This window comes from Protopterus annectens, chromosome 1.part1, assembly GCF_019279795.1.
Source record: "Protopterus annectens isolate FY-2018-M chromosome 1.part1, PAN1.0, whole genome shotgun sequence".
Classification (NCBI taxonomy): Eukaryota; Metazoa; Chordata; order Ceratodontiformes; family Protopteridae; genus Protopterus; species Protopterus annectens.
This window is the reverse complement of record NC_056726.1, coordinates 1405797346-1405815627: the sequence shown is the minus strand read 5'-3', so window position 1 is coordinate 1405815627 and position 18282 is coordinate 1405797346. Positions and strand designations below refer to the sequence as shown.

Below are 18282 nucleotides of genomic sequence, written 5' to 3'. Positions count from 1 at the left end.
GCCCAGTCCCTACCCAAACTGCAAAAAGTCACACAGGAAGCCTTTTCCTCTGTTGAAACTTGGTTATCCGATGCCCAATTAATACTCAACCCAAACAAAACTAAACTACTCATCTTCCAACCCACCAAACATACGCAAAACAACTCTCACTTTAACATCACAGCAAAAGACACCACTTTATACCCAACTGAACACACCAAATTGCTAGGAGTGGAAATAGACAAACTAAAATCTGACATTCACATATCCATGACCATAAAAAAAGTCCACAAAAAACTAGGAGCGCTATACAGAAATAAGCAACTTCTCACCAAAGCAGCAAAGATTTCAATAACAAATTCCCATCTTATCTCCACCCTACTTTATGCCTCTCCAATGTATACCAACCTAAGGCAATGCGATCTAAACAAGCTAGAGACCTACTCAAAAAAATCGCCAAATTCGCCACAGGGGCATCCTACCATAGTCACCACTGTCTCTCACTTGCTGAACTGGGCTGGCTTGAACTCCCTCACCTCCTTCAATGGTATCAACTCTCACTCGCCCACAAACTAGTAAACCATCCACTAAATGTCCAATCCCTCCAGAATCTACTCCAACCCTATCGCACCACCAGACCACTAAGATCCAGCAACAAAAATCACTTGCAGATCACTAAAGCCAATAACTCTGCTGGTGAAGCACTATTCTCCTGTACCATAGCCAAATTATGGAACTCCCTCCCACCCACAATTACCTCCACACCATCATGCACCCACTTCAAAACTTTACTAAAAGCGCACCTAAAAACATGCTGGCTATGCCCTTGCAACTCCCACTCTAATATCACCCACCCCATCCATCCATTAACTACCTTGATTATAGCAAGCTCAGATGCTCATAAGCCAGTACTTATTATACAGCAGGAACTTCTTGTAACATTTGTTAATGTCTGTTATGTACTTCACAGATAAAGATTCTAGTTGTCTACTGATGTGCTATGTTCTTCATCTGCAAATACGTTGTAAGTAATTGCTATGTAAATTGTTAATCGCTATGTAATCCAATGTAACTACTGTCTGTTTATTTTAACTGTGGAGCTTTTCTCCCTGGGCCTCTGCTAAAAATGGACCTACGTCCAGTCTGATGCTCCCGGTCAACAAATATAAATAAATTAATTAATTAAATAAATAAATGTGCAAAACCGTTCAGAGACCTTAAGGCAAAGATTGATGAAGTACATACACACTTCTCACAACTGTGCATTGCCCAAAACACCTTGTTAGGTGGATGAGCAGTGGAACTCTCTTCAAATAGTTCCTTTTTAGTGACCACCACCATGACAATGGCATCAACAGGCACCCCTTTTGTCCAAAACTGTCTTCTGCTGCTAACATTTTGCCTGTCTCCGGGGGAATGCCTCGATGTCTGGGGAGTTCCATGCCCGCCAACAGATCAAATATATAAGGTCATCAGCAGGCAGAGTCACCCAGGATGGGCTGGTACTGAACACCTCCAGGAATATAGACTCCTCAGATGAAGGGTTGCTGGACTTCAGCCACCTCTCTGCTTCATGATTTCAAGGATATCTCCAAACTGGACATCTTCAGAAGGTGACAATGGGGACCCTTCACCTTCATTAAAATCTATATCTTCTGTGATTGACTCCAAGGGGGAGTCTAAGTGCTTCCTCTTGTACGTTCTCTTCTTAGGGACCTCCTCAGTGGGATGCTATGGTGAGGTATAAGAAGAGATGGGAACACCCTGCTGGGAAGACGGGGGTTTTGGTATCGGATGTCCCTGTGGGGAAGACAGACGAGACTCCAAGCAAAGAGATGGCAAACCTGTAGACTAAAGATTTGAGGGGAAGGGAACAGTCTTTGTCATGGATGCAGATAAGGCTTTCTCCATGACCTCAAAGGCAGCCCCCCCCCCCAAAGAAGAATAGGATCCCTGGTCTTTAAGGGCAAGCCTCTGGAACAAAGCCCTCCTTGCTCCGAGGAGATCTCTAAGGCTGAAGTCGGAGCCAAACTAACCCATGCAAAGGCCTGGAGGCATAGAGATGGCTCCAAAAGCTCTGAAGCCGACTGTGACACCCCGGACTAAACAGGGTAGCTCCAGCACAGAGAGCTCTCAAGATACGATTTAACTGAAAATCTCAGAACAAGCGTTGGATCAATGGATAAAGAAATTCTCAGATCTGATGCCCATAAGACTTGGATCCCTTATCTCCAAGACCGAGTATGGAGTTAGAGGAGGAATTTGCAAAGGGAGTGTGTAATGGAAGGTTGGATCTCCTGACCTAAATGGGTAGGAGCCCACAGGATGCTTGACATGCGCTGCATCTAAAGAATCCTTCTCGGTAACCTCTCCACATCTTCTTCCATAAGACTCCTGGAAGACCGAGTGGACACAAAGGAAGATGACCTAGGTCTCTTCAAAAAAGGAGAAGGAACCCTGGATGGAACAGGGTCCACTGAGAGAGAGTATCTGGTCCTTGAAAGGGGCATCGATTGAACAGTGGGATCCAAAGTTTTTGGAGTTGGATCTGGAGAAGTCTGATCTGATAAGTGTCTAGGCCTCAAGCTTCAGATCCAAAGGTGAAGTTGGATCTGATAGCCCTTTTGTCATGTGTTTTGGATCTGAGTGTGAAGTCGGATCTGACAATTTGGTAACTTTTTTTTTTAGGATCCCATGAGTCAGTCGGATCTGAAAGAGGTCTTTTCGTAGATTTTCCACACGCTTTAGCTGTCAAAGTACTGGGAGATGCAGTCTTCTTCGTTTTCTCAGTGGAAGCTCCAGATAAGGCCTCAGAAAAACAGGAAGGAAGCAACTCTTTGAGAATCAATTTATTTTTTTGCTCAATCAGAACTCTAGCTTTGAAAGAGTGACAAATGGTGCAGTCCACCTGGATATGGTCTTGCCCTAAAAAATAAACACAGAGAATGTGTTTCCGAAAGTATCGTACATACATATATATATATATATATATATATATATATATATATATATATAAATGCACATATATTTTTTTAAAGGAAAAAGGGGGAAAAGACTACCAATGATGGCATCAAGAAAGGAAATACACTCATTAGTGTAAGGAATGGGAGAGAGTACTAAACAAAGTACACAAGTACAAAGAGGGGAAAAATAGAGAAGGCTTTAGACAATAGGATGTTTAATATAGTAATTAAATAGAGAAAACAGTTTTAAAGAGAAAAAATTTGTCTTATTTTTAAATTTAAGAGTTGCTTGAGAGCACTGTAACACCAAGTCTTTCGCTGGAAGCAGCAAACGAGATCTGAGATACTTGGGGGTTGGTTCATTGTGAGTAAGGGAATAGCTCGAGTGTGTTCTGGTTGCCACGAGCTTTATCAATAGCAGAGTCAGGTCTGAGTGATCAGATCCAAACCATAATTTGATGACAGAATGAAAATTGACAACATGAAATTAATAAATATCAGAAAATTGTTGAACTTTTGAAACTACAGTTCCATGTCTGTTTCTCTACACAGATGTCTCAGCAAACACTGCACATAAAATGTAATTTTCACATCTTTCTAACAGATCCCTTCTGCTTACATGAGATTATTTTGAAAAAGTAAACAAATACAAAAAATACTAGTAGAGGAACAACCCTTATGAAGTGTGGAGTATGGTAAAAGATTTCAGACGCTCTGTGCCTTATTCCCACAAGAGCACAAGGACCAGGCAGCAAACTTTACATAGGTACACTTTTTGCTGCTTGCGGTAGAAAGTCAGGACTTTGAGAAGGCTATCACAAATCACTTGCAAATAAAATATCAACAAATTGTTGACTTTTTTTATCCCCACACCTGCTCTCTCTCTCAAAAAAAAAGGCATATTCCGACAGGCAGATATTACCGTAAAAATCATAACAGAAAAATATTAAGATCAATTTTCTACTCAACCATTTTAAAAATTGCAAATGAAAAGTATAAAAAATTTATTTCTACACAGTCACTGCTTTAAAATTAGGTTTCTTTCTCCAGACCCTGAGAACCAAAGAAAGTCCCTCTTTATAGTCTGCATGAGCTGGAGCTCTGGATTTCATATAACCCAGACAATGAATGCTACAAGTGCCAGGGGATGTGCAGGGACAGGAACAGTGGAAACAACATCCCTGCTTAATGCCTTGTCTAACTAAGAGCTCCAAATCACGCAAGTGGATAATGCTCATGCTAACTGAAAAATCATTGAGATTTAAGTTAACTATACTAAAAATATATAAATATATCAATAAATAAAATAACTGGGAACCCACACATACAACAAAGTCTGTCTGACAAGCATCAAATAAAGCTCCTCGTTAGCATTCTTCAAGAAAAATCTTGATGATTGGATGGGAGATGGGACATTCACCCCGTGGATCACTTCTGTGGCTCTGCTCGACAGTGGCACAGGAGAATAATTTTCTTGGGTGGCGAAAGCCAGGGTACCTTTTGGCTACGCTTATATAGGCCATAGGGCCAATAGACTAGTACCTACCTATGAACTTATGTACTAGAGAAGGATGAAGGATAGACTTCTATCATACCTAACTGCAATTAGGGAACCATGTGTTATATATTCTACCAGCCCTACTAACATTCTCAGGTGACAAGTATGGAGGATTGTCAACTACACAATTCATCCCAGAGCAATGGCCACGGAGAATCCTTTCCACAGCACCTTTAACAGGCCAATCTACCATCAGGATGACAACCAATGGTCAGTCTCTCAAAGGAAAACTAAATTGCTGGTAAGATTATATGGGTCTTCCCTGAAGCAACAAACTGTGAAACACAACCAGCCCCCAAACACCCCATTCCTTGATCTTTTATGTCTCTGTCTGGTGCAACGTACCCTACTGATGACACTCAGAATTTTCCCTCTGCACATAACACAATTATGTCTGTTAAGGCAGTGAAGCAAGATCTCATATTTGCTCAGTCACAGCCCAACAGGAAATGGCTAAATGATGGTACAATTTAGAACAACCATAGTCAATGATAGTCTTGTTTTAATATCTTATGACCACAAAGACACTTCACAGATTTGAAAGGCTCTGACTTATTCCACTTTCAGTTGTTATTGTGTCTTTCGGCTTTTCCCTGTTAGGGGTCACCACAGCGGAACTCCGGTCCGCTAATGATTGGCAGTAGATTTTTACGTGCCAAGTTGCCGGCCCTGACGCACAACCTTCAACGAAGGTACGTCCATTCATGCATGTCTCCACACAGAAGACGCTCTGAGAATCAAACCGGACAACGTCTTACTGTGAGGCGACAACGCTACCGCAGCACCACCACCGCAGTACTTATTCCACTTTCAGTCTCAAACACAAACACATTTCTGTACTAAATGCAAAGAGGAAGCCCAAGAAGTGGGAATATTTAGGTGATGCAGTCCCCCCTTAAACCAGGTACAGACATGGACTATGTCAAAATATAAATCCCACAACCATAAGACTTTGTTTAATTAACTGCTGAAAAGCTGAATCTGGAGAACAAACAGAATTGTAAGAGAAGACCAATATGATGTCATATGCCAATCATGAGTTTAAGCAATGAAAATCTGAATGGCCACCCTATAAACATCAGTAGTAAAATGTAGCACCATTCTACTAAGAGCAGAACTATAAACATGACCCAAAGTTAATGACTTATAACTACAGGCTAAATGAACTGGGGAAGAAAGTGCTTTGTTTTCAAATATTTCTGAAACTCTATAAGGTACTGAACTGACTAAATGTCACTCTAAACAGAAGGATGGCAATGTAAAAGATAGCTAAATTGTCTTGTGTTCTTTACAAAATCTGGGTTTTGCAAAACAAAAATGAAACATATATACCATCATTTTCAAGACTACGTTTCTTTTCTGCCTCATTTTCAGCTTTCCGTTGATATTCTGCATGCTTATGCTGAAGAAGAGCCTTTTCTCTTTCCAGCTGTCTAACTGTGGATTCCAAGTTCTTTCTGGAATTCATCTAAAACAAAACAAAGTCCTGAGCTCAATCAGTAAGTAATTAAACTGTGGCTCATCACAATCTGAAAACAAATGTACTCGCATATTTCAAAACCTGAAGTGGTGAAACAACCACAGAGGAGAGAGGAAGAATGAGGGTTATATACACTTACAGGAGTAAAAGAGTTATGACAACTATCATACCTTACAGTGCTAAGGAACTGAAACTCAGACACCATATAAAGTGTGGCACAAAATGCTAGCCAAATGTCATTACAGATGACTGGATGAACTTGAGGGACTAAGCTGTCTTTTCTTTGGCACTGTCTGTACAAAATGTGTTCAAACAAACATTCAAAGACTGCAGGAACTTCACAAGATGGCAAACTGATATATGGACTGCAAAGCATGCACTTGATGAGAAAGGATTTTTAAGTACCTGTCTAGACTAAAGATCTTTGAAAGCATATCAGTCAGCAGACATGAAAATGTAGAAAAATACAGCTGTATGACATACTTAACCATAGCAGTAAATAGCTTAACTGTCCCTGTCTTCACAGTACCTGACAGTGTTAAAACAGCCAGCTCACTTCATTTGTAGTCCGTTTGCCCCATTTTTTTCCAGTAGTAATGCAATGCAGTCCAAAGATCAAGACTAGCTGCTTGTTCAGTGCATGCCAGAATAACCAAAGACCTAAGGCTGAATGTGCCAGATAATAAAGCTGAAAAGATTAGTCTTTACCCCTTCCATAGCAACAAGTGTTACACACAGACACTGTCCCCTCTGAGGAAGACTTGACAATGCCTGGATATCAATGCCAACTCCAGTGATAAAGCAAGCCAGGTATTTTCTCCAAAGGGACTAAACAAGACATTCACCACTAGTAAATTATTGGTACAAGAAACCCATTAAACCCTGCAGACTAATTCTACTCTCAGATCATCCAGGCCTACTTTCTTTCCATCTTTGAAAGAGCTTTTTACAAACTTTTTGAAAAGGGAATATAGGGATACCGTATTGGACAGACTAGTATGAAAAGGATATATCATTATGGTAAGTACGTAGCTACCATATTCTTATCATCCTTTTCATCCAATCTAATTTCTAATTAAAGGGTAAAAATCCCAAGCTACCTGAACACCAAAAGTGAAGTCATGACAGTACACCCTTCAGGAATGTTGTCCCACAGGCCCTGGATTGTCCATGTCCAACTTTAATGTTTGGCAAAGGTGTGCAATGTGCACCAATTTGCCGGACCATACAGGTTATCCACAGAATTCCTGAAAAAGGCTGTGGCCGTTTCAAGTGATCTTGTGGAACATATGCCTTTGGTTTCCTTGGTAGTTTTATTTTGTGAAAAATATGCCAATGAAAGTGTGAAAAAAGCCTGATAAGACCAGGCGAAAGCGCTTGTGTTGTGGATTGTGTTAAATAAATTGTTTCGTTTTGGATTTATCTTGGCTCCGTTTTTTGCATTCTTATACATCGAGTAGCTGAACTTGCCAGCAGTTTGAATTTGGGATTCATCTTCAGCAGTTTGTCAGTGGTTATCCGAGGAATTCATCTCTGCAGTCTATTTACAGCAAATATAGACACAGGGAACAAGTGCCTTATCACCAGGAGTTCTATAATTCTGACCTGGGGGAAATGGACAGATCCTGTGCCTTAACAACTTCAATGATACTTTCAGAAGCAAGTCATGCATCCCTTCTTAAAAACATCAGTCATGGCTGCCACAGCTACACCATCTGGGCATCATAGGTGCACCATTATTAACAGTTTTCAACATCTTTCCAGGACATACTTCTGATAAGACAGCACATCAGCAATGAAATGGCAAGATAATTTCTGCTCTTTCCTTCCCAGACCTCGAGTCCCACGAGACTCTATCCTAGGACACTACTGTTTAACTTATTTATCAACTACTAAACATAGCAGCCAAAGAGGCCACTATAGTATAACACACCAATGACTCTAATATGTGCTGCTAGGACACTACCCATGCTACAAACACTCCCCCAGAAATCCTTCTCTTCCAAAGAAAGGCTATCCTTTCCCAAGAATTGACTTTTAATATAATGTCATCCACCACCACCCAACATACAACTGGTATCCCACACCAAAGTACTAGTTGTGATTATAGACGACCACCTGAAATTTGACATCCACCTTCAGCAAACTATATATAAAAACATACCAAAAGCTAGGCTGCCTCTATGGAGTGAAATACTACCTTACTGATGTCTCCTAGACAACACATAGCCCTTCTTTTCATGGTATACGTCTCTCCTATCTTAACAAATATTAACTCCTCTCTATGAGCCAAACTAGAACAATGCTTCAATAAAGTAGCTAAATTCGCTACCAATGTTACACTACTAAGAGACCTTTAAGCACCACTGACACATCATTAATCTCCATAACTAAACCTAACAATGCCAGGATACTCCCTGCATTCACACTGCATTGCTAATAGCTGGAATACCACCACACTCCATTTAATAACAGTCAGCAACCTAAGAGACTTTAAATGCCAACTATACCAACCCCTGACAGATAAATGGCTCTGCACCTGCACCAGTCCTGGTTAAACTGGCACTAATATAGCTATATGAATTTGTGCCTTAACTCTGCTGTACAAAACTTAATGTATTACTGTCATAATTATACCTTCCTCTGCCATCTCATCTCCTTTATCTTCCTTGGGCCTCCTCCTCTCCTCCTGTTTTTTTTGGGCTGTTCTCTTTTTCCTAAAAAAAATTTAATCACTATAAAAACCCTTGTAACCGTTATTTTTCTCAAACTGCAAATGTTGCAACTCATGTCAAGAATGTCTGAATAATGAAACTGTTGCTCATGAATGAAACTGACTGCAAATAAGACAATACAGACAATGTCCATGATATTTGTACAATGGATCTCCACTGAAAAAATAAAAAATGATGCACTTTTAAAGCTAATGTGTTAGAAGCATAAATAATTTTCACAAACTTTCCCAACAACCTACTCTCTCTAGCAAAGGGTAATGAACCCTGAGGGAATGAAAATGCATTTGGTTCTTCAGACACTGCTGCATCCAGCAGAAGTTTTTCTTTATTACATTTCCATAGATGTTCAGCTGACTTGTAAGAAGGTGGCTGAAAATCAGAATGTTTACAGTTTTTATTCCATTCAGGCACAGTACAACCTGTACTAGCATTACAATTACAATGTATGCTGAAAATGTGTCCTAACTCAAAGTTTGTCATAAAAAACCTTCCATGACAGTCAATATATTCCTGAAAAATGCAAAATTAATATGCATATTAAACAATTTCAGCTAAGAATGAGTGATTACAATTTGTTGCAGGCACTTGAGAGCAATAATGTCCCATTACATCACTGTAACTATGTCTATATAGAAAATAATGGATGTCAAAATACTCCTCTACCACAACCCCTAGAAATGAACTTGCTACTAAATATCATCAGTGTGACTGCAAACGTAATGACTTTAGTTTATACTACCTGTTGATCAATCTCAGTAAAATGCTTGATATTATGCTGTTTGTATTACCTTAAGCTGTTTATATAACTTTTGGACAAAGTCAAGACTGAAAAGATTCCTTAGGTCAGCCCACCTACCCAATTAAGGCATTTACATCAACCAATCAAAATACAGCACCAGATGGTCTGATGTCAAATCTACTGCTCACACATGTGTGCTGGAGGGGATAACCATGTCCAATGAAAGAGGGTGGAGCTGAGGTGAACCCCTCCCCCATCTCAAAAGAAAACTTTCCATTATCACAACTTACGATGGACTTAGATGCACGAATGAAAGGCACATCAGGGTTTCACCACTCCAGGACAAGGTGACCACCACCACAAAGTACAGTTGTGTACACTTACCATAAATGTAGATGTCCGAGTCGTGTGTTCACTGTTGCAGTCATCACATTAGGGTTTATTCACTGTTGCAGTCATCACATTAGGGTTATCCCTGGCAGGGTAGTCCTCGGCCAGCCTGAATACCTGTTGCTGTCGTTTGAGGACTGACGTCAGGTCGTCAGTGGTATAAAGGAAGGCATCTGATGCCATTACATTAGTTTTTCTTGTCCTAACCTGTCAAGATCCCCCAAAGTAGGAGGCCAAACTCTGGTAGTAGAACCCCACCAGTGTAAAATAAATACCACTATGTCCCTTGTAAGGAAAGGAGAAGAACAAGGAAAAAAAAAAGGAAGAGTAAGGGGGATGGAGGGTGGGAAACCAGGACTGCAACAGTGAATACACTCGAACATCTACATTTATGGTAAATGTACACAACTGTACTATGTTCTTCGTGTTTCACTGTTGCAGTCATCACATTTGGGTAGATTCCCAAAGCTGAGGAAATGGGTGGAGGCAGTCCAGGAAGCTAGGGGCTGGTTAGCATGCCCTGCAAGACTGCAAAGGCAAACCCTGCCCTGGATTTGGAAAAGAGAGGCAGGTGGTAATGCTTGGTAAAAGTATGAACAAATGTCCAGGTGGAAGCCTCCAGGATGTCCCTGGTGGGGACTCTTCTAAGGAAAGCTGCAGAGGTGGAGGCTGCTCTGATGGAGTGTGTTCTAACCCCCATGGGGGAAGCTTGCCTCGCTGTTTGTAGCAAAAATGGATGCAGTGTGCTATCCACTTGGAAATGGTTTGCTTGGAGATAGCTTTGCCTTCTGCTCCTGAAGTAAAGCTAACCAACAACTGATCAGACTTTCTGAAGGGTTTAGCCCTGTCCAGATAGTATCTGAGTTGTCTGTGCACATCTAGAGTGTGCAGAGTCCTTTCCCCCTTGTTTTGGGGTTAGGAAAGAAGGTGGGTAAATGGACTGGTTGAGAGCCACACACTGGACACCACCTTGGCCATGAAGGATGGATTAGTTCTGAGGGATAACCTGTCTGCACGGAAGATGATGAAGGGTTCCACAGCCATGAGTGCTTGCAGCTCAGAGACTCTTCTGGCTGAAGTGATGGCCAGGAGGAAGGCGGTCTTCCAGGAGAGAAATTTTAGCTCTGCAGAAGAAGCTGGTTCGAAAGGGGGCAGGGTGAGCTTTTCCAAGACAAAGTTAAGGTCCCAAGCTGGTGTTGGTGCCCTTCTGGGGGGACCTCGAGTTGCTACCCCCTCCTGAGGAACTGTTTAATCACAGGGTGTGAAAAAAGAGGCTGCTCAGTGAGAAAATGTGCAGAAATAGCAGAGGCATGATTTTTTATAGAGGAGAAAGAGACCACTGTGTAGTAGGTCAGCTAAGTAATCCAGGATGAGAGGGATGGAGGGCTGTGACGTATTGGCCCCCTTACTCTGGATCCAGGTGCAGAACCTTTTCCATTTATCTGCATAAGACTTTCTGGTGCTAGGGTGTCTGGCCTCTTGGATAACATCCAGATCCTGTTTACTGAGGATGGCAGATTGGTCAGGGGATAGGGTATAAGCCAAGCTACCAAACTGAGTGTCTGCAATTGGGGGTGCATGAATTCCCCTTCCCTCTGGGTTAGGAGGTTTGGAATCTGAGGAAGATTCCATGGAGGCAGCGGGGACAGGCTGCGCAGCAAGGGGTACCAGTGCTGTCTGGGTCAGTCTGGAGCTATGACAATGGTCCTTGGTTTTTCTCCCTTATTTTGAGCAGTACCCTGGGAATGAGAGGTAGGGGAGGAAAGGCACAGACTGAAAGGTTTACCCAGGGGAAGGACAGGGCATCCACTTTCCAAGCCATGTAGTGATGCTGCCTGGTGCAGAATTTTCTGAGCTGATGGTTGGTGTGGGAGGCAAAGAGGTCGACCTCTGGGGTTCCCCATTTCTGAGTTATTAGGAAAAAGGTGTTTCTGTTGAGCCGCCACTCATGGGGGTCCAAGAGCTTTCTGCTTAATTAGTCTGCCAGGGAGTTGAGAGAGCCTGGCAGGTATAGTGCTAACAGGTGTATTTGCATGGAAGAGGCTGTAAACCAAAGGGGCATGGCCAGCCTGCACAGCAGGTAGGAGTGAGTCCTTCCCTGTTTGTTAATGTACCACATCACATTGGTGTTGTAGGTTTTGATCAGGAGAACCCCTGGAGAGAGAAGGGGTTTGAAAGCTATCAAGGCCTGCTGCACAGCCATCTTCTCTTTTTGAATGATGTGCAGGGGGAGGTGCTGGGGGGTTCCATTGGCCCTGTATGCACCTGCCATCCAGGTGTGCACCCCAGGCATAGTCTGATGCTTCTGTGATGAGGGTCTGGGTGGCAGGGTGTGGGAAGAAGGGCAGTCCCTTGTTGTGGGAGCAGGCTGTTGCCACCAAAGAGATTCTTTCCTCGGGCAAGGAATAATAGGCAGAAGAGTTTCCAGATCTTGAGAATGTTGACACCAAAAATCTTTAGGTATCATTGAAGTTTCCTCATATGCAGTCTGGCATGTGGAATGAGGAGTATGTAAGAGGCCATGAACCCCAGGGCTTGCAGGATTTTCCTTGCAGAAAGCTGGGGCCTGGTGGCCAGTTGACAGAAGTAAGCTGATAGGAAAATTTATTTCTCTGGTGTAAGGTATGCCATCTGGGATGCTGTGTCCAGTCTTGCTCCCAGGAAGATTATCCTTTTGGTGGGTACCTGGTTGGATTTCTTTTTGTTGATTGTGTACTCTACGGAGGTTAGTAGGTCCTTTACAAAGGTCAGGTCTTTGAGCAGCTTTTCCTGGCTGTCTGCCTGAATAAGATAGTCATCTAAGTAGGGATACATTTGAATATTTCTTTGTTTGCAAAAGGCAATGGCTGGAGCCAGGCATTTTGTGAAAACTCTGGGAGCAGTAGATATGCCACAGAGAAGCGCAGAGAACTGAAAGTGTTGAGATCCTGCCATGAAGCAGAGATATTTTCTGTAGGACTCCCTGATAGGAATGTGGAGGTAGGCCTCTTTTAGGTCCAGGATGGCTAGCCAAGCGTCCTTGGAGAGCATGGGTAGCAGCTGCTGGAGGGTGAGCATTTTGTATTTTGGGATCAGCAGGAAGGTGTTTAGAATGGACAGATCATGGTCTGGAGCAGAAGCCTTGGCCTATCTGTTCTGCAGGAACAACCTATTTCCATGGGGCCTAGCCTGGCCCTGTCTACTCGGAGCAGGAAAGGACCAGTGCTTGGAAGGAAAATGCCTGCTGAACCTAGGGGGGGGGGGGGTGGACCTGTAAGAAATATTTAACAGTCTGCATAGATTTTGCTTTTTCTTCCATTTTTTTAAGACCTCTTCTGCTTTAATACCAAATAAGTTATCTATGTGCAAGGGTGCATCCAACAATTTTGATTTAATATGGTCTGGCAGGGGTTGTTCCTTAATTCATGCATGTCTTCTAATGACAGACCTGGTGACTGCTGCCCTGCAAGAAGCTTCTAGGGCATCAAAGCCAAGTGTGTTTAGTTACTTGACCAGCAGAATGCATTAAGTCTTGTAAATCTTTAGATTCTGCCCATGCAGGAAAGGAGGAAATTTTTTGTTTAAGGAGATCCAAGGTATGTTGCTGATACTTAAGCATATGGAACTGACAATTTAGTGCCCTGATTGCAAATGTAGGTGAGGTGTATACCTTTTTACCCCATCTGTCCAGTGCTTGGGAATACCTGTCTGAGGGGGCGGGATTTTTAGCTGAGGTTGCTTTAATCCCTTTAGGCCCTTAAGTAATGACCTCATGGTCAGCTGGTGGATTTTTAAAAAGATATTTGTGTGAGTCAGGGACTCTGTAGTACCTCTCTTGTTTTCTGGGAGCAGGAGGGAGGGTGTCTGGAGTCGAGCTGGATTCAAGGAAGACATCATCCACCACATCTAGGACTGGAGGGATGGCTAAGGGCCTGTGTTGTGGAAGGTCCAGGAACTCTCCGAGTCTTTTTTTATACTGTGGGTAGTCTTGACTCTCCCATTGGAAATGCTCCGTTAAGGTATGGAGGGTTTCCCCAAAAGAAAAATCCTCTGGAGGAGAGGCTGGAGGAATGGATTCCTCTGCATCATAATCCTCATATGAGGAGAGGGGCTGCATGTCTTCATAGTCAGATGCTTCAGATTCATCTGACTCTTGTCCAGACAAAACTGCTGGAGACGGACCTCTTTTCCTTTTTGAGGGAGTGGCTTGGCTTCCCCTCATCAACATAAGGTCTTCTACTATTTTAAGCATTTCAGACTGAGGCAAGGGAGCAGGTGCCTGAGAATGGGTAGTCGGTTCCTTGGGTGTAGTTTGACCCCTGGGCCTAAGGAATTTGTTTGTTTTTGAAAGAATGGTAGCTGTGAAAGAAGGCGTCGGTTTATGTCGGGATTCGGTGTTGCGAAGGACTTCCTCAGAAGCCAGTGCCTGCACAGTGGCTCCAGACCCATCCAAGGTAGAGACGACTGCAGGATCCTTAGACGAAAAAGAGTTCTGCGGCAAACCACACTCTGAAAGGGTCTCGGTAGCGGCTTGCGAATTAACTGAAGGGGGCATCAGGGGCTGTGAAAGCACCTCATTGAGTTCCAGAAGACTGAAACCAGCTTAACGAAAGCATAGTCAGAAGGTTTGGTCCTGTGTGGTCTGTCTCTGTCTTTATCTTTAGGTTTTTTCGCAAGATCTGCTGTCAGATGTCTTACCAAAGCCATATCAGAATTCAAGGATTGTAAATGGAAATATCTGGCTACAATAAGGGCCCAATGGTGAATAGTTCTGGCATTAAACAAATCACAGAAGTGACGAGGGACGTCGTGGTCTGGGCCTAGACAAGTAATGCAGTAAGAGTGAAAGTCCCAGTGTAGTATTTGCTTTCCACAGGCGACAAAATTATTAACTTTTTCTGACTTCTGTTAGTGCAAGAAAAAAATGATCCCCAACGGGGTACTTAGCTTTCAAAGACTTCAACTTGGAAACAAAACTCAGGTATCGGCCAACCGGCACTAGTGCAAACTGCTTCGGCTTTGGGCTCCACGGGAAGAAAGACTGATGTAATGGCGTCAGATGCCTTCCTTTATACCACTGACGACCTGACGTCAGTCCTCAAGCGACAGCAACCGACGCAGACATACTAAGTCTCTGGTATTCAGGCCGGCCAAGGGCTACCCTGGCAGGGATAACCTTCATGTGATGACTGCAACAGTGAAACATGAAGAACATCATTAAGTTCATAACTACACTGTCACTGACACCTCATGTTCCAGTACATCACATACTAGCAGGAATGCCAACAGTACATCAGAGGAAGTGTTGGCCATTAAGCACAGAAGACTTGGCAGGGTCCAAGCCTGAATCCAAGGTTGCATTCTTAGCCAGGCACCAAAAGCCATACATTTCTTGGCTCCCTCCACAGGAAAGAGTTCCTGGAAAGTACAGTTGAGTTAAGAGCTTGCCATAAATGTAGATTTTCAAGTACATTCACTGTTGTAGTTGTGTGTTTTGGGATTCTTGCCTGCAGTAAGCAAGCTCAACACCCACCCTCTAGCCCCCAGTCCTTGGTTGATTCTTTCCTACCATTGTGCAAAGACACTGGGTGTATAATGAGGGTTAACATGCAACACTACTTTCCGATCACTCTTGCTTTGGACAATGCCGGGTTAGAAAGTCCCAGTGCCAAAGCCCTAATGGACCATATAGTAAGAGTCCCCTATGCACTAGGTCCACCCAAGAGGTCATCATTCTCCCTCTCAGGGAAGTAACATCAGGTAAGAGAGAGACTGGTGCCTGGTAGGGAAATGAGAGGGAAGGAGAAGGTAGTATAACTAGGAAGCCACCCCAATTCAGGATACCAAGATTGGAAAAAGGGTAAAGGAGGAGGGCAAGGATGGAACCTGGACTGTATTAGTGAACATCCTCTGAATTTACACAAGGCAAGTTCCTAGCACAACTGTAATATGTTCAGTGTAATATTCAGTACTGCAGCCCTAACTTTTGGTAAGTTTCCCAAAGCGCAACATTACAGGATGGCTGACAAAGTAAGTGGTTAGGAGAGCAGACTTTGCAGGACAGCAGGAGAAAATTCAGCCTTGGTCCTTTAGGTTGCCTCCAAATTGTAGTACCTGGATAATGTATGGACACAGGTCCAAGAGGCTGCCTGGGCTGACCCCTCTAAGTAAAGCTGTGGAGGCTCAGTGGCTCTAATGGAATAGGCTCTGACACGCAAAGGAACAGATTTGCCACAAACTGTGTAACAGTAAGAAATGCAATGAGGAAAGTCACTTGTACAGTGTTTATTAGCTGACAGGTTTATCTTTCCCTTTGTCAATAAGACAAACAGCTGACCTGTCTTTCCTAAATCCTATAATCCTGTGCGAAAATATTCTCAGGTGTCTATACAACAAACTTGTCTCCCTTACTTGTTTTGAGTGCATGGAAGTAATACTGGCAGGTGAATGGCTTGATTAAGGACCTACTCTCTAATTACTTTTTGCATAAAGAAGTGATTGGTAATGGAGAGATACTTTGTTTTGACAGAAAACTAAAAGTGGCTCACTGCACACTAAAGCTTGACATTTGACAGTCTTCTAGCAGAAGCGACAGCCACTAAAAGAGGATTTTCAAAATAAAAAATGGAAAGTTGCTGAAACAGCGGATTCAAAAGCAGTAAGTATCATCTTCAGTAATACATAATTAAGATCCCATGGTGGAACAATCTCTTCACTTGGTGGTCTAAGATATACGACCTCCTTTAAGCACTACTTTACTGAAGGTTTTGAATACAAGAGTGGATCCATAAGCAAACAAGTAGAAACAGCAAAAGCATGAGCCTTAAAAAATAAGATATGCCATTTTTGTAAAGGTCTGGCATGCAAGACCAGGATCAATGTTACTGGGTCTTGGTCTCTGGATAGGCAATAGAAGGTAAATCTTTTCTCTTAACTAAGTAGGATTTCCCTGGGTTTATATGTACTCAGCTGGGATTAATGTGATATCATTCAAGCAGTTAGCCCTGGAGTGAGGTCGTCTACATTGTGTTTCAATATTTTCCATTTTTCCCTGCTAGACTGTGTAGGAAGGAGAAAGTACATTTGCATCCCACTTACCGAAAATGTCGACTTTAGAGTAGATCAGTGTGGCAGTACTTATTTCTTGGTACTCCTGCCATGCAGTAGCCCACTTCTGGCCTGATTCCTGAGTCTTTGCATCATTCCTAGCAGACAGACACAGATGTCCAAAGGAATGATGTCTGGTTGTCAGGGTATAAAAAGGGTATCTGTCAGTGCCATCTTCAGGCCTTTCTAAGCAGTGAACAAGCTCTCTGATGCCTGAGAACAGCACCCCCCCTGTTGTCTAAGTGAGGAGGAAGAAAATCATAGGAGGAAGAGAGGGGATAATGGAGTTAAGACAACTATTTGCAGACAACTCCTCTACCCCTTGTACCCAGCAAGGGGGAGGAAAATGCTAATCAAACAGAGGGGTTGAACAGTGGGAGTATGCTCATCAGACAGAGGGGTTGAACAGTGGGAGTACATGCTGCAACATTCATTTACCCGAACATCTGCTATGTTCGTTATAGTCAATGTTGCACTACTGATTCTTGAGAGGACTAACAAAAGCCAACAGGTGGGTAGTAGATCATCTGTATGACTCTAGGAAATAAGGTTTTGCAGGATGGCAGCAGCAAAACCTGCTCTAGCCCTGAAGAGATAGTCTCGGTTACAGTGCTTTTCGAAGCTGTGCAAGGAGTTCAATGTCTCTGCTTCAAGGATGGCCTGGACAGGTACTCCTTTGAAGAAAGCAGTTGTACTTATCTCATGCCTGGTGGAGTGGGCTTTAATATGCCCATGTAGAATTTTTCCATGGTGGCAGTATCAGAATTTAATGCATTTGGAAACAGTCTAGTGAAAGGTCTGCCCTGTTTACTTCTACAAAAGCCACCAAAAATTGCCCTGCTCTATTTATTTATTTTTGTCCAGTCTAGATAGTACCCGACTTGCCTGTGCACATCGAGGGAACAAAAGACTTTCTCTGCCCTGTTCTGTGGATTTGTGAGGACTGTCAGGAGGATTGTTTGGTTTAGAGTAAGTTCTGATACCACTTCAGCCAAAAAGATGGGTTTGTTCTAAGGGTTATCCTATCAATGTGAAAGGCAGTGAAATGCTCTTTACACATGAAGGCTTGTAGCAATGAGACCCTCCTTACTGATGCAACAGGAAAGTAGTTTCTCTAGCAAGTAAATTAGATCACAGGTAGGAAGAGGGTTCCTTCTGGGTGGTCTCAAGTGAATTACCCCTTTTAAAATAGCTTCATATGAAAGAGTGATAAAGCAGATGAAGCATTGTGCAGTTAAGCTGAGATTGCAGATGCATACACTGTAATAGTGAAGGCCCTGTCTAAACAGGCCTGAAAGGTACTCCATGACTGAACTGATATTCTTGCTGACACTAGATGGAAAATCTCTTCC

At 42.8% G+C, this 18282-nt stretch overlaps 1 protein-coding gene across 1 annotated transcript in view; it reads right to left on the bottom strand.

Annotated features, from left to right (window-relative positions):
• Positions 1-18282, bottom strand: part of ROCK2 (Rho associated coiled-coil containing protein kinase 2) — a gene marked incomplete in the record, with an annotated part of 2656097 nt that overhangs the window by 1661665 nt on the left and 976150 nt on the right. The window contains 1 exon segment of the mRNA XM_044082273.1: positions 5833-5968. Coding sequence (XP_043938208.1) covers positions 5833-5968 — 136 coding nt within the window.